The following is a 15752-nucleotide window of genomic DNA, read 5'->3' as shown; positions in this document are numbered from 1 at the left end:
GAGTTCCCAAATCAGACCCTAGGAAGCTGTTTGAGAGGGGCATGGGTCTAGATCTCCCCCTCCGTGACCTTGGCCTGGACCATCTCTGGTTGTCCTCACTCCTTCACTTCCTGCTTCTGGTCTGGATCTCCCTTTCCCTGTCCTGAGCAAGGTGACTCCCTCCCCTGCCACCCTTCTCCCTCTCCCTTCCCTCTAGGGTCTGGAGCACAGTCCAGTTTTGAGGGTCTGACTGGGTTGAGTGGAAGGGGCTCCAGGCAGGGTGTGGCCATCCTGGGTGCTAGCCATGGCCCTGCCTCTAACTTCCCTGTGCCCTTGAGCAGCTCCTGCCCTGCATCTGTCTCAGGCCTGCACCAGCCTCCTTGCAGGAGAGGGAGCAGGCTGTGGTGTTCACAGGGGCCTCAGGACCGAACACCAGGATCCCTCTTCACCGATAATAGGGATGTGACCCATAAACAGGACCTGTGTAGGAGTTGGGAGCACCCATGTCCTCCTGCAGCCCCAGCAGCAGCCCCTTCTGCCTGGGTCCTCCTGGGGGGAGCTTCTTGCTCACCCAGCCCCCAGCTCCCACGTGTTCTCCACCTGCCCCCCGAAGTGGTCCTGTGATAGTTTGAGAACATGTCCATCATGGAACACTTCATCTAAAACTAATGATGTAATGTATGGGGATTAACATAAGAATAAAAAAAAAAAAGAACATGTCCATAACGTTGACTCTACTCCCATCAGAAAGTGGAACCTGCTTCCCCTCCCCTGGAATAGGGCTGGCCGTGGTGACTTGCTTCTAATGAACGGAACATGGCGGAAGTGACACCACACAATGTCCTTGGTTAGATTCGAAATGGTGATGCAGTTTCTGCCTGGCTCTCTCTAGTCACCTGTCCTTAGACCCCAGCCACCATGCTTTGAGGAAGCCCAGGCCACTTGGAGAGGCCACGTGGAGGTGTGGGCGCCAACAGCCAGCATCAGCCACCGGACGTGAGAGCCAGCGAGCCCTCAGATGATTCCAGCCCCAGGCTTCAAGCTGAGGCCACCACTGCCCCGGAAAGCGGACAACTGTCCTGCTGAGCCCCACCCAGACTGCAAATGTCTGACCAAAATAGATGGTAGATCAAGCCACTAAGTTGTGGGGTGGCCTGTGACCAAGCATTAGACAATTGGAGCCGGTAGCAAGCCCAGGCAGTGGCTGCTTTCTGCCCCAAGACTGTGTGTGTATGGGGGCCGGTGTCTTCTGCCCGAGGCCACGGGACTATTGGAGATAGGGAGCCAGATTCCAGCCAGGCACCCCCCCTCCCCCGGCTTTGACGCCTATTTCTGCTAATCTTCCTAATTAGAACCCTGCTTCCCTTTACCTTAGCTTGGTCCAGCCTTGTTAGAACAGGCCCTGCCTATATTTGCATGTAATTTGTATGCAATTTGCATACGTCTACATGGGCCATACAAGGTGGTTCCTAAATGTTTCTGGATGCCCCCCTGGGGAAGGTACTAGCCTCTTAGACTCTTGGAGGGGACAGGGTCACTGGGGGTTCACCTGGTCTCCTCCCATCCCTTGCAGGATCTGCTTGACCAGATGACAAACCCATGACCTTCCCAGGCAGCCCTCGGATGGCTGGTGGTGTTGAAGAATTCCTGTGTTGCAAAGTTCTGTGTAAAGAAAGGTGAGGTATTCTATTGATATTTGGGCTTGGCTCTTTTCTCTGGGAAAATCAGGGCAAGGCAACCACTTCCCCGGAGACTCAAGGCAGGTACTGTGGCGGCCTCAGGCTTCTCTTTCTCAGTTCAGCATCCACACACCATCACTGTTTCTGGCCTGACCTGCAGGCCTCTTCCAGAAGGGCCAGGCCAGGGCTTTCAAATGTTCTTTTAGGAGCAGAACACTGTTTTCTCTCTCACGACCCTGAAGTCATGACCTGAGCCAAAATCAAGAGTTGGACGCTTAACTGACTGAGCCACCCAGGTGCCCCCAGAACCCTGTTTTCAAATGAAATGTCATGAAGAGCCTAATATATTAGATAAAAGTGGAGCTGCTCTTATTGAGCGTGGGCAATCCCCCTGCAGAGAGGTTTACCCCCATACCCCTCCCCACAGCTGGAGAAGCCCAGCTTGCAAACCACAGTCCTGGTTTGCTCCTCACAAAATGTGCCTCTGGATACAGAGCCCAGCCCTCTAGACCTGCAGAGCTTCCCAGGGTGAGCCTTGACTCTCCATTTCCGCAGTAGAGGCAACACTGACATTCTAAGCAGTTGCTTTGCACCATTGCCTTTTACTAGGCTTGAGGCCCACTGAGACCTCCAGCTCTTTGTCAGCACAACCACCTTTAAGCCAAGTTTCTTGGCCTATCCTAAGCTTTGGCAGCTCCAGACACCTGGCTTCAGGAGCCTGGGCTGAGGAGTGTACGGGGAGTAATGGAGAGGCCTGGCCAGGAGCTACGGCTGTATGCCCTGGAAAGAGTCACTCAGCCAGATCCCATTCCTCAACTGTAGATTGGAGACAAAAATAGTCCTTCCTGGGAAACACGCATGAGAAGTACCTGGCTCAGTATGGGAGGGACTGGTCTCAGATTCCTCACTGCCAGCTAAGGAGGTATAGAGCAGTGATCGGAATACAGACCCTGCAACCCGGTGGCCTGGTCTGGACACAAATTCTGGTCCTGCCATAACTGGCTGTGTGAGAGTTTCAACATTTCCTTCATTTCTCTTATCCTTTCTCAGTTTCACCGTCTGTAAAATGACGTGACGATAACTCGACAGTCTACCCCCCAGAAAGGGTGCGGGGACCCAGGGAACCTCCCTCCGTGTGGGGGCCCAGGATGTATGGTGCCTGTAAGTGATACACAGGGGGCTGCCATTACTCTGGACTCTGACCCTGGCCCACCAGTGGCCGCCCTAATCCCAGCACTGCCACCCCTGCCCAGGGCCTGACAGAGCCACCAAAAAACCCAAGGTTCACTTTGGCAACAGGACTTTTATTTAGTCAAAATGAGTACAGTGTGACGGAAGTCAGGTCAAGTCAGGCCAGGTGGCTCCTCACCCGGCTCCTACCCCAGACCACTCTTCCCGTGGGAGGGGGGTTTCCAGGATGAGGGGGCTGCTGAGAGGCCAAGGCAGGGACAGAGGGGGCACTGTGTGGGAGTTTCGAGGACCTCTGGCACAGGCCCAGCATTTGGGAGAAGGGGCAGAGTGCCCTTTCCCAAATCCACAGGGACACGACTCCGGTCTTCTAGGAAAACACCACAAATTCTATCTTCTTCATCTAATTAACTAAACTTTGGGGGGTGGGTTCCCTAGAGGGTTGGGAGTCAGGGACTTTATGGTCTAATCTCATACTTAAGGAATACACTTATCTTTTTTTTTTTTCCTTTAAAAAAAAGTTTTCCTTCTATTTAAAAAAAAAAAATGAGTTAACCAAAAATAGGTCTTTGTTTTCTTGGGGTTTTTTTTTTTTTTTTCTTCCTACTTTAAGTGTTTCAAAAAACACCACAACAGAAAAGAAAAACAAGTCACGAGAACATAAATCTTTAAACACACCTTGTATAAAAATATCTTCCAGCCGCATCTGCGGACAGCGGTCATCCCACTGTCCAGGGGTTGGGTCAGGCCGGCTGCGTCCCAGGGGCTAGAGGGCCGGGCCACGGCTGCCAGGGGACCTCCCTGGCGCATGGCGGTCACACGCACAGTACGTTCCAGGGGCCAGGCCGCTCCAGGGGCTCTGGGTCTGGGCAGGATCGGAGGCAGGCTTCAGGGTGACCGCCCACCCCGGCGAGGCCCGGGCAGGGAGCGGGTTGTCGGGATCCCAGTGAAGGACCAGTTGGCCGAGAGGGGTGCAACTGGAGCGGGCAGACGAGACGGGGTGGAGCAGCGGCTGTGTGCTGGAAGGTGGCTGGTTTGGAGCGATGTGTAGGTCAAGGAACACATTTTCCTCTCATTTTTGGCTTTTTTTCTTTTCACATTTTCTTTGACTAATTCCGTCTTTATTTCTGTAGGTCCTGAGAGGCCCACCGTTGGTGACTTGGCCTCTGGCCTCCTCTCTAGGGGCGGGATAGAAGGGCTGCGGGCAGGAGGAGGGTCCAGGGATACCACACAGGCCGGGAGAGCCGGTGAGCCTTGAGGTAGATGTTTCCTTTCACACCTGGAAACAGGGAAGTGCTTTTTTTTTCCTTTTTTTCCGTCGTCTTTTTTTTTTTTTTTTTAAAACTCTGGACAACCATATGGGGAGGGAGAGGGGGTTGCCCCTACAGGGGCTTGAGGTAGGAGTGCATTGGGGGCTCTGTGGGGTGGGGGGGCTGGGGCCACGGCCCCACTCCCCCAAGAACATTCATTCCGGCTGAGGTAGGTACTGAGAGCCAAACAGCAAAAATCCATCCTGAGAAAACAAGGTCAGTGGAGGGTGACAATGTCAGGGGCCCAGCCACAGCAGGGGCGTATTTTTGGAGCCTAATTCACCTTCCTCTCTCTCCTTTTTCTTTTTTTAAAGGAAAACATTAGTTCCATTCCAAGTCATGTGGATACCAGACTGAGGTGAGGGGGGACATTAGTCCAAGGGAGAGGCTCCTGCAGGAACCCCTCCAAGTCCTGGGCGGGGGGGTCCCTGCTGAGGCTACTTTAGGTCAGTCAGGACAGAAATGCTGGGAAGCCCCCATCTGAGTCCCACATGACAGGAGAAATCTTGCCTTTGACCTGAGAAGGGTGGGGTGCCCCCTCCAGGGCCTGCCAGACACTGGCTACTGTCCCGAGCGAGCTGGCTGGGCAGCCGGTGCCGTGGGAGGCGGGGTAGCCTGTCCTTCGCTGCGGAGGCCAGGGCCTACGTCCTGGGGCGGCGGGGCGGCTGCAGGGCCTGCGCTGGGGGCCTTGGCTTCTGACATCATCTCCTCCAGAAGGCTGAATCCCTCGAGTGGCAGCATGGAGAACTGCGTCTCCTCACTCAGGGCAGGGTGAGGGTCCCCCAGATCCTGCTGGGGAAAGGACCAGCACACCAGTGTCAGCATGAGGGTCAGAGCCCGCGAGCCCCCAGCCAGAGGGTCAGGCCCTGGACCCAATCCCACTCAGGACTCCGGGCCACCCTGCCTGATTCAGGCGTTCAGAGAGCAGCGCCAGCCGTACGTTCTGTGCCTGGAGCTTGGAGAAGGCCGAGGACCCAGGCTTGTGAGCAAGGTGAAGGGAGGGCAGGACAGGGAGGTGGTCTGAGCCTGAAGCAGGAGGCTTGCTCGAGGTGGGGGCACTCACCATGGGTCTGGGGTCGGGTCTGGGGTCAGGCCGCCCCGCTGCCCCAGCTGGGGGGAACAGCTGTTCCAGTTCTTTCATGTCCACAGGCTTCTTATCTCGGCCCAGCTGGCCCCGCTCTCCCCGGCCCGCCCCATTCAGTGCCAGGATGCTAGGATCCCTTGGGCTCCGGGGGCCCTGAGGAGGGGAGAGCCGGTTTTCTACATCCTTACACAAGAGGACCCTAAGGGTTGAGCCAAGAATTAGGGGGAGGGCTTGGGAGGGGGAGCAAAAACAGAAGGCTGGACACAGTGAGCCCCAACTCTGCTTTCCCCTGCGGCAGCGCCTTCTCCAGGCTCCCCCCACCCTCCTGCCTGGGACCCACCTGCCCCTTTGGCCGAACAGGAGGAAGAGGACGCAGAAGATGATGCAGGTGACCCCGATGTGGATACCAATGACGATGCCTGTGGTGGGCGTCTGGTTGGTGGGTTCCTCCTTCCGGCAGTCACACGGTGGGCTCAGGGCTAGGGGCAGGGGAAGGTTGAGCGCTGTGGCTCTCCCGGCCCGAAGCCCCTCCGGATACCCAGCCTCTGGGAGCTCCTCCTTCCTCAGCTGAACCTGCCTCCATGTCTACATCCCCTTTGCCTTTGGGACCCCAGCCCAACTTTTTCTGGTTCTCTTTACCCGCTACCGAGAACTAACTTTGTGCCCGATGCTGCGAATAACACTTCTACATGGACCATTTCATCCTTACCACGGCTTTAGAAAGTAGGTGGTATTATCCCTGTTTTATAGAGGAGAAAACTGGGGCTCAGAGAGGGTAAGTAACTTGCCCACGGTCACACAGCGAGAATGTCACACCGCCAAACCTCAAACTCAGATCTAGGCCTATGTTCTCAAGGGCTCCATGCGCTGTTACACTCTCCCACCTTCCCTGTGTCCCTGTCACCCCCTCCTCCCTCCGCGCCTGGCCTCCCTTCCTGAGCCCCCGTCTTGAGCCCGGCAGCCCCCTCCCCCAACTCACCTGTCCTCTCAGATGCTCCCCTCAAAGACACGAGGCGGACCGTGGCGTTGCCCTCCCCGTGCTGGTTGTAGGCGAGCAGCTTCACCTCATACACTGCACTGGGGTCTGAGGGAAAAGCAGTGCTGTGCTGAGTGGCCGTCCCAGCTCCCACCTGCCGCAGCAGGGAGAGAGAGGTGACCCCCGCACCGCACCCCTGCCCCGCTCCGCGCGCGGTCTGCCTCACCGAGCCGGCTGAGGTTGTAGGAGGAGACCGCTGCAGGCAGCACGATGGGGCCAGTGAAGGAGGCCCTGCTCGCTGGGCGGTAGAACAGCTTGTAGCCGTCCTCGTGCTGGGCCGGCCGGGGCCAGGGCCCCCACCGCAGCTGCAGGGATGAGCTGCCCAGGACCCGCACCGACAACGGGGGTGGGGCGGGGGCTGCAGGCAGAGGAGGTCTGGGCGTGAGGGCCCGGGCCACCTTCCGCCTGGGACCCCGACCCCCACGAGCCCGGCCGCTCTCTGGCCTCTGCTTGCTCAGAGACCCCTTTCCGTGAACGGGATGCCCCCTTCTCAAGTAGACCCAGGCCCCACTCAGCCTCGGGGCCGGGCGCCCGGGGGTCTAGCGTGGCGAACAGGCGCGCGTGCTGCTTGGCTCTAATTCCCGGACCGTCTGGTAGCACGCTCCGTACCCAGGCCTCACCTTCGCCCAGGGTGCTGGCCAGCACAGGGGCAGAGGCTGAGCTGGCCCCCCTCGGCGTGTAGGCCTTGATGTAGAAGCTGTAGGCAGTGGAGGGTTCCAGGTCGCTCACCAGGTGCTGAAAGGTGCTCTTGCTGACTGCCTCCTGGTACTCCAGCTCCGGAGGGTCTAGGGAGGTGAAGGGTAGGGCAGGGCAGCATAAGGGATGCGAGGGAGTCCTACCAGCATTGGTGAAATGAGGGCATCCAGAGTGCGGGGGGGACAAGGGAGGGAAGGGGTTGGGTCAGGACACTCAGGATTGAAAGGGATGAGAAACAGTGAATAAAAAGAAGGGGCCACGGAGCCCCCACTCACCAGCAGCCTTCCTGATGTGCAGGACATAGCCAATAATCTCCTTGGTGTTGACCAGGGGTTCGTTCCAGGACACGCGGACCTCAGTGGATGACACGGAGACTGCCTGCACATTGAGGGGGGGCCCAGGCAGCCCCTCAGCCCATATCACGGTCAGCCTGGCACTGGCCTGGGAGGATCCAGCACTGTTTTCGGCTACGCACTGGTAGATGGCCTCGTCTTCAGGGCCGATCCCAGAAATTGTCAGGGTGCTGTAGGGGGAGGGAGAGCCTCAGATCCCCTCCTCCTCCCAGAGTATCCCTGAAATTTGGCCAGATCACCCCGTTTGAGAGATGGAGAAACTGAGCCCCTCCAGAACACACGACTTGTCTGAGGTCTCTCCGTAAGTCAGGGGCAGACCTGGAACTCAAACCCAAGTCTCCGGATCCAATTTAGTGCTCTCTCCTGGCAGGATGGGCACAGCCTGCTCAGGCCATTCATCCGGGCCCCCTTCTCCGCATCTTCCCCTGTTCCCACCCCAGCACGCACCACACACATGCCTGTTGTTATTCTTGAGCCTGACGTGGCCTCCTGGCCCCAGCACCTGTCCGTTCTTCAACCATGTGACATGTGGGGGTGGCTCCCCCTGGGCTTGGCAGGTGAACATGGCTGTGGTCCCAGCTGGCCTGGAGATGGACTGGGGGTGCTGGACAAACTCAGCTGGGGCTGGGGTGGGGAGCAGAGAGAAGCACGAGGAGCCGTGAGGGGTAGGTGGATGGGGATGAGAAAGCTGTGAGTGAAGGGATGGGTGGGTATGGGGACCGGGTGGGCTCGGGATGCACACGTCCGCCCCTTAGAGAATCCTCCAGGTGGGGCCCACCCTCCACCCTGGCCCAGGCTTCAGGAAATGACAGCAAGGCTCAGCTCACTGGCCCCAGCGAGGCAGACCCAGGAGAGGACTCCGTTTTAATGACTATTTAAAAGACTGACATTTGTATCCGAAAGCAATCAAGCTGAGCTCCCTGTTCAGGAAATTGTTAAATAAATAAATGTGCTAATAGGTTTGGCTGCACCTCGAAGGCGGTAATGACGGGGAGATGGATGAGCCCTCAGTACCAGCTCCCCTCACCCCTACATTCAGTTCCCCCCTCCTCCAATCCCAGGCCTCCAGCTTCCATTAACACCCGAGAAATGAAATGCTCCATCACTTTCATTTGGACAGATTAACGGCACATGGAATGCTAAACAAACAGGCATTTAAGTTCCTAATTCCCCTATCTCCCACCCCTTTCCCAGCTCTCTGGGAGGGAACCACCCCAGAGAGCCCCTGAGAATGGGATCCCAGCCCAGTTCATGGGGACAGTTGAGCCCCAGTGCAGGAGGAGGGACAGAAGGACCTGATCAGCTTCAGAGGGTAACACCCACACCCCCCGACACATTGGAGACCAGCTGTACATGTGCACGTGTGTGTGGCAGGAGCTGGGGTGTGAGTGTGAGAATGACAAACACCTGAGAGCGGGCAGGTGCCACGCGTGCGTGAAGGAGCACAGCACGTGGGGAAGAGGGCACGTGTGAAGAACACAGGGTTGGGGGAGGCAGCGGAGATTATAAAATGGGAATGACTGGGCGTGGGTGGAGGGATGGCAAGGACACCCCGAGGGGCATGCAGGGGCCGATAACCGAGAATGCATTCCCCTTCTCGGCACATGCCTTCCTGGGGGAGAGCTGGGGGCTGCCTTGTGGCCTGGAGGCCCAGAGAGGGGCAGGGGCCAGGGTTAGGAGGAGTCCAGGGCCCTGAGCTTGGGTCAGAGCTGGTGATGAAGCCAGGAAGGAATGGGGCAGGAGGAGAGGGCTGCGGGGCTGGGGAGCTCCATACCTTGCACCACCAGCCGGCCCTGCGCTGTTCGCCTCACCCGGGTGCCTGGCCTGTTGGCCGCGCAGACATAGACGCCGGAGTGCTGGACCGTCACGTCTGAGATGATAAGATTTCCCGTGCCCAGCACCTGGATGCCCTCTACCCCAATGGGGCGGCCATCTGAGGAGGTAGGGGAGGGGGTAAGAGTGCAGAAGAGGGCAAGTGAGGAATGGTCCAGGGAACCTCAATCTTTCACTCTGCACCCTTCCTCCCAAGCATCAGGGCATTGTGGAAGCAGCAGGACCAGCACTGAAAACTTGCCTAGCAGCAGAGACCTGGGTTCTAATTCTAGCATTTTTACCGATTCACTGGCAACCTTCAAGTCCCTTCCCCTCAAGAAAGTAAGGGGTTCGGATTAGATGGGCGTTTCCCAGCCTGGTTTGTCTCTCTTGAAAAAAGTTCATGCTCAAATTTTCATTCCACTTGTGGACTGTCACATTGCCCTTTAATATAAAGGCTCTGAGAAGTCCCGCAGCAAAGGGACCTGGTTAAACCTGTTTTCCAAAGTTGTTAGACATTAGACCACCAAGCCATTCTTTCCTCCCTGCAGATCACGCGTTGGGAAATGTTGGACCAGATGGTCCTTGCAGTGCCTATGGGCTCCTCCTAATGGTGAGGCCACTCTTTCCAGCCTCTCCCAGGGACTGGGCCCTCCCCCCACCCCAGGATCAGATTAGCACAGTCAGAATGCAAGGAGACAGCTCCCCATTCAGTGGCTGAAGTGGTGAAATCTACTCCATTATCCTGCCTGCTGCCCCCTCCTTCCCTGATCACTCAGCTGCTACAATGTGGCACAGTCTCCTTGTGAATGCGACCCCACCCCAGCCCCTCCAGACTCTCCTTCCCCTAGTGACCTTTCCGCTCAGACAATGTGGGCCCATCTGCACCCTTTCACTTCTCTCCTTCAGCTGCCTAGGGATTTAGGCTGGGGATTTAGGGGGCCAGGCTAGAGACTGGGGGGCCCAGAGATAGGGTGTGACAAATGGCTGAGATTTTGAGGGGTTTGGAGTGGCACTGCCGGGGAGTATAGCCAGGGTGTCGAGGGCAGGGACATGCAGGAGGGAAAAGAACCTGGGGGAAGGAGAGCTGCCGGGGGCGGGGGTGGGTGGGGGGGACAGTTCTGGAGAGCCTGATGCCAGCAAGGCAGGACTGCCGGGACTGGATGAGGTAACCCAGGGAGCTAAGCCATCCGCGCAGGGGGAGGGAGAATGTAGTGGGCAGGCCGACCTCCCCAGTCCTGCCAAGCAGAGGGAAACTTACCCCCTCCGGAGGGCCCCAGAGAGCACGGACCCCCATGGAGAACAAATAGGATTCAAAGTCCACCCCCCCAACAGCTGGGTGATGAGACCGCCCTCCCAGGGGGTGGGACAGGGGTGGGAGAGGCAGGGGCTGTAGGATGAGGCTCACCCAGGCGGCTCCAGGACACAATGGGGCGCGGGTTGCCCGTGGCGACACACTCAAGCACTGCGGTCTGGTGCACCGTCAGAGTGAGGTTCTCAGGCCCCACGAGAATCATTGGCTCCTTGTAGGCCCCAGAGCCCGAGCCTGGGAGGAAGAGGCCATGTTTTTTCACTTCAGCTGTGACCCTTCCCACCTCACCCCACCCACAACCCAGGACACGGGGAGTGGGGAACGAGATTCAGCCCAGAAACCAGGTCCTGTGCGGGCAGAGAGGAGATGCTAGGGGCCCCAGGGCCTTGCACACCTCCATCCCGCCGCTCCCAGCCTTGCAGGGCCCTCTAGCAATGGCAGAGCCCCAGGGTAAGCAGAGGATGGGCTTCCCTGGGGAGAGCTGAGCCAAAGAGTGGGCCTCTGGACCCTCCTGAACCCTCACCACAAGGAGCACAGAGCTGTGAGCTTAGAAGGTGCCCTACGTGTGCACTTGGCTGACAAGTCTCCAGGGCTCAGTTGAACAGGGATTGATCTGAGGGTGAGGAGAAGTCAGGGGGCTGGTTAGGGGCAGAACCAGTCAGAGCAAAAGACCCTCACCTGACACGGTGAGCCTGGCCCCGTGGCTGACCCGGACACTGGCAATATTCGAGGCCACACAGTGGAAGACACCACTGTCCTCAGCCCGAAGTCCTGTGATCTGCAAGACCCCCTTGGGCAGCAATGTGTACCTGTTTTGGGGGGGGGGCAGAGCTGACCACCAGCACAACCACGGGCACCATCAGCCGCAGGGACACTGACGTCACAGACACAGCCGGGTCCCAAAGTCAGCATCGTCATCTCAGACCCACGCTGGGACTCTCACAATTCCAGCCCCGCCAACAATCACACACAGTCCTCACGGATAAATCCGCCAGCCTCCGGTCTGGGCCCTGCCAGCCACACGGACACTTAATCTCAACAGGGCTGCAGAAGCACCACCCTGGGGGCTGCCCACCTCTCCGTCCTCCCTCCAGCTTTCCCACGCGTGGCTCACCGCTCATCGTCCGTGTCAATGGGGACTCTGTTCTTCTCCCACGTGATCAGGGGTTTGGGAAGCCCATGGATTTGGCACTGGAAGCGGGCCACACCGCCCTCCTCTCCCACAGTGGCCTGGGGATGCACGTGGAAGTCCGACATGGCTGGTGAAAAATAGGGATGTGTGTATGGAAGAGGCACACTGCTGAGATGTGAGGGGGAGGAGGGGTGGGGTGTCACAGTCCCATGTCCTGGAGCCCCGGACCTCACCCGCCCTGGGGGCTGCGAGTTTTCCTGGGCTGGCAGACGCAGGGCAAAGGCTTGGGGGGGACACACCATCACTGACCCTGCCTCCCCCCATAAGAAGCATCTCCCCCTAAGGGGTGGTATACGGCTGGGACATGCTGAGAAAGGTCTGGACAAAGTCTTGGACAACAAGCCTCTAACAAGGAGATCTTGGGCTGGTGATCCACAAAGGCCCTGTTCCCAAGTCCTACTCCCACTGTTTCCGCTGCTTTCAGATGTAGTTGTATAAACTCCCCCTAAGGCATCGAAGGCCTGAGTATTATGCCGCCTGGTTTACAGAATAGGAAACTGAGGTCCAGAGAGGGGAAGCAGTTAGTCCGGGGGCGCCCAGCAGAGACACCAGTCATTAGACCCTGCTTACCAGCGCCCAGCAGCCTTTTTTAATTTTTTGCCTTTCCTCAGCTCCCCCATCCCCAGTTCTGCAGCGTCTCGATGCACCCCGAGAGGGTGGTATATCCATCCAAGGTGACAAGCCTCTCAGAAGACTGTCAGACCTACAATCTACATTTCAATGTGTCATAAATATTCAGGGACCCCCTCCCCACCTTTTGGGGATCTGAACTGCTTGAACTCTGGTCTGAAGAGGCAGGGCCAGAGGGGCTATGGTGCACCCCCCCACACACCCCATTTTAGGCTGGTTAAGTGTCCCTACCCACCCTCACTCCCACCCATCCCCAGACCCCCCCACCCCCCCACCCCCGTGAGCCCAGGGAAGTCGCCCCCCCCACGCGGGTTCCCAGCTTCAGCACGGGGGCTGCGATTTCATTAAAATCCACTTTGCTTCAAGTGCGGGAAGGCGGCTCACCATCTGTCCAGGCAGGCAGCCCCTCCCCTCGGGCACTCCATCAACTGGGACAGTTGTCCCCTCCCAGAAGGAGCCCTCCCCCCACAGCAGCACGGGCACTGGAGCTCGCCCTTGCTCCTGCCCTGGCTCCCTGGTGTGGGTGGGCACACCCCATCTCAGGCCCCCTCAGCCCCCCGGCTCGTTCTGGACTCCAGGGCAGCCCCAGAAGGCAGAGCCTTTGTCCCTTCTTCTCAGAGTCTCTGGGGGCTGACTCTTTTGTGGCGCATTCTCCATCTCATTTGCATGTGGTTCATTAAATATAAACATGCATAAAAATCCCCCGCCCTGCCTCCTCCTCTTTCAGGGCCTCCTGGGAGTGCAGCTGATGGGTGTGAGCAGCTCCTTGCACATGTGTGCAGGGCTGTGTTTTCTGGGAGGATGCGGCTGTCTCCACGTATGTGGTCTGCGTGTCTACGGCTGGATGTGAACGGGGGTTTGTAGGTCTCAGCTCCCGCGGCTAGTCTGATTATCTGTGCAGATAATCCCCCGAGGCCCCACGTAGGTGGAGCCTTTATAAGGCACACCTTGGGGGCCCTTGTGAGCAGGACGTGGGGGCAAGTACCCCAGCCGGTGGCCCCATCAGGCTTGGTGAGAGGATCCCCAGAGAGCACTGTGGGGTCAGCCTGCCCTGTCTCAGGCCAAAAGCTGTGTTTGGCCAAGGCCCTGCAGGTCAGCCCAGGGGCTTGCGAGAGGGGGCCAAGGCCCTGCTGGGTCCCCCCTACCACCTCCGGGCCTCAGCCTCCAGGAGGGCAGGGTTGGATGCGGGCCTAGGGAGTGGAGAGGGCACCCAGGCTCCTGGCTTGGCTGCCGGTACGCCCAGGGGCTCTGCCCATTCAGGAGCTGGGGAGCGGCCTGCCCCCTCCCCACTCCAGCTGGAGAAGAGCTCGCAGCCCCCCAGGGACCTGGGGCGGGGCCTGATGGCTCTGCTGACTACAGATGCCGACTCATTAAGGAGCCAACTCCTTTTGTGTTTCTAGCCCCAGCCTGGGCTCCCTGGGGGTGCCTGGAGCGAGGAGCTGGCCTGAGGAGAGTGTTAGGGGTAGAACTGCTGCTTCGCAGGGAGTTGGGGATGGGGAAAGTCTGGCCTCCCCTCAAAACCAAACAAGGACAACAGCATGGGTTGAATGTGTGCCAGAGGGAAGTGATCAAGCAGGAAGTGGTCACAGGTAAGAAGCCGGCCTGGTGTACTTCACACAGTGGACAACAGGATTCCTACGTGGCCCCTGGGGCCCCTGGGATGCAGCTGAGCCCCCCTGCCCAGGGCTCTCCACACTTCCCTTCCACCAGAGCGGCCCCTCGCCGGCCCTCTCTATCAGCTTTCTGCAACTGCAGTTCTCCCAAACATGTCATTCGAGGGGCAGCTTTGCCTTTAAAAGTACCTGAAAACCACTCATCTGAAAGCCAACCGCTTCATTTTCTGAAGGGGGCACTGAGGCCCAGGCCCTCTGCAGGGGTCCCTTAGTTCTCCAGCAACTTTGTCACGTTGTCACTCTCCAAGGGCAGGTAACCCCAGAGTGGACTGCAGGTCAGACCAGCCTCTTCCCAAGGGGTTGGGAGTTGGTACCATGGTGCCGGCTGAGGGAAGAGGAGCTTCAGAGAGAGCTCCGCAGTCCCACCCCTCGGAGCCCAGCGGGCTGCAGGTGTGGCCCAGGGAAGGGGGATGTAGTAGGAGGGGGTGATCTTCTTTATCTGAGGCTCCTTCTTGCCTCCCCGTCCTCACACCCCTACCTATCTGTTCCTTAGATGTCCAGGGGGGGTTGCCACGAGACCTGGGGTAGGCAGAGTCCTCGGACACCAGTCTGCTCATCTGTAAATGAAGGGGAGCAGGTAGTCCCCGGGGCCCTTCCAGCTAGGACTCCCACTGCCTCCATCAACAGGCCCTTGTCCACATCCACAATCTTGCATTCACTCCTCGTTCACAGGCAACTTTTTTTTTTTCTTTAGGAAGTGGGAGAAAGATTCTAGGGGCCACTCAGGCCTCCTCCCATGTCTCTGGGACCAGCTTGGCTCACAAGTTTGTTTTTGCCCTGGCTGGTGCTAGCCGGCCAGAGTCAGAGGGAAGGCGGCCTTCACCATGTCTCTCTGGGGAGGGGATTTCTGGGCAACCCTGGGCATGTGGGCCTGAGGACGGGACCTCTGAGCATCCTGAGCCCTGAACCGGTCATCCCGGAGCCACGGCGTGATGGGTAATGGAAGGCACGGGTTACCGGTGTAGCTGGAGACACTGTCTGTGGCCGCTGTTGGCAGCGTTGGGTCCGTGGCTGGTGTACGTGAAGGTGGTGCTGTGCCGTGTGGCCGTTGGTGCTGTGGGTTAGGCAGGGACTGTTTTGGGTCCCTCACTCCAGGCCAGGTAACGGGAGGGGGTAATGGGCAGTGGTTGCGAGCCCTTCCGGTGTGAGGGCTAGAGAGAGTGACAGGGAGGACAAAGGCCTGCTTGGGGGCCACTGCGGAGAAAGCACCTCTGTCCCCCGGCCGTCTGGGAACGACTCTCCCAGTCCCTCCCTGCCCCACCATGGGTACAGCCAGGCGGTGGGGCAAGATGGGCAGAGAGAGCCCAGCAATCCACGGGGCTGGAAGGGAACAGAAACAGGCAGGAAACAATTCCTGGACACCCCCTATAAATCACCCAAGGGGAGGGGGGGTCTCCTGAGAGCCAAATCTAGACCAGCTCACAGAGGGGAGGGAGGACTTGCCTCCTGGTCCAGGACCTCTGGCGAGGTCAGGTCTGGATCTGATTAGACAGGCTCCAGGGGGACGCTGAGGGGCAGGGAAGGGTCGAGGCAGAGTGCTGGGAAGGAAGCTGGCAGCAACCCCCAAGCCCAGCCTCCCACTCTCTGACTATAATCCGACGTATGATGACAAAAAGATCAGCGGGCATGTTAGGATGGAGAGTTCAAAACACAGCCTTTGCAGAAGCCGGTGGCACTGGGGGTCTGAGACATCAACTGCCCCCCCACCCCCGCCCCAGGCAGCTGGTACATGAGGAACAACCACAAACTACAGACTCCTCCAAAGGCCACCAAGGCAACCCCCTCCTCATATCCATTCCCACCAAGGA

The 15752-nt window shown here is 58.5% G+C and overlaps 1 protein-coding gene across 1 annotated transcript in view; it reads right to left on the bottom strand.

Annotated features, from left to right (window-relative positions):
• Positions 1–4717: 4717 nt before the first annotated feature.
• Positions 4718–15752, bottom strand: part of IGDCC3 (immunoglobulin superfamily DCC subclass member 3) — a 39955-nt gene continuing 28920 nt past the window's right edge. Inside the window, exons 3-14 of the mRNA XM_064569720.1 lie at positions 11564–11708; positions 11128–11258; positions 10546–10683; positions 9100–9258; positions 7784–7949; positions 7248–7495; positions 6897–7061; positions 6443–6634; positions 6220–6324; positions 5581–5719; positions 5220–5439; positions 4718–4948 (exon numbers count right to left, since the gene is read on the bottom strand). Coding sequence (XP_064425790.1) covers positions 4718–4948; positions 5220–5439; positions 5581–5719; positions 6220–6324; positions 6443–6634; positions 6897–7061; positions 7248–7495; positions 7784–7949; positions 9100–9258; positions 10546–10683; positions 11128–11258; positions 11564–11708 — 2039 coding nt within the window. The remainder of the gene's footprint in view (positions 4949–5219; positions 5440–5580; positions 5720–6219; positions 6325–6442; positions 6635–6896; positions 7062–7247; positions 7496–7783; positions 7950–9099; positions 9259–10545; positions 10684–11127; positions 11259–11563; positions 11709–15752) is intronic.

This window comes from Mirounga angustirostris, unplaced genomic scaffold (genome assembly GCF_029215605.1).
Source record: "Mirounga angustirostris isolate CCGP_5_RB_7025 unplaced genomic scaffold, mMirAng1.0.hap1 SCAF_9, whole genome shotgun sequence".
Lineage (NCBI taxonomy): Eukaryota > Metazoa > Chordata > Mammalia > Carnivora > Phocidae > Mirounga > Mirounga angustirostris.
This window is presented reverse-complemented; position numbering and strand designations above follow the sequence as displayed.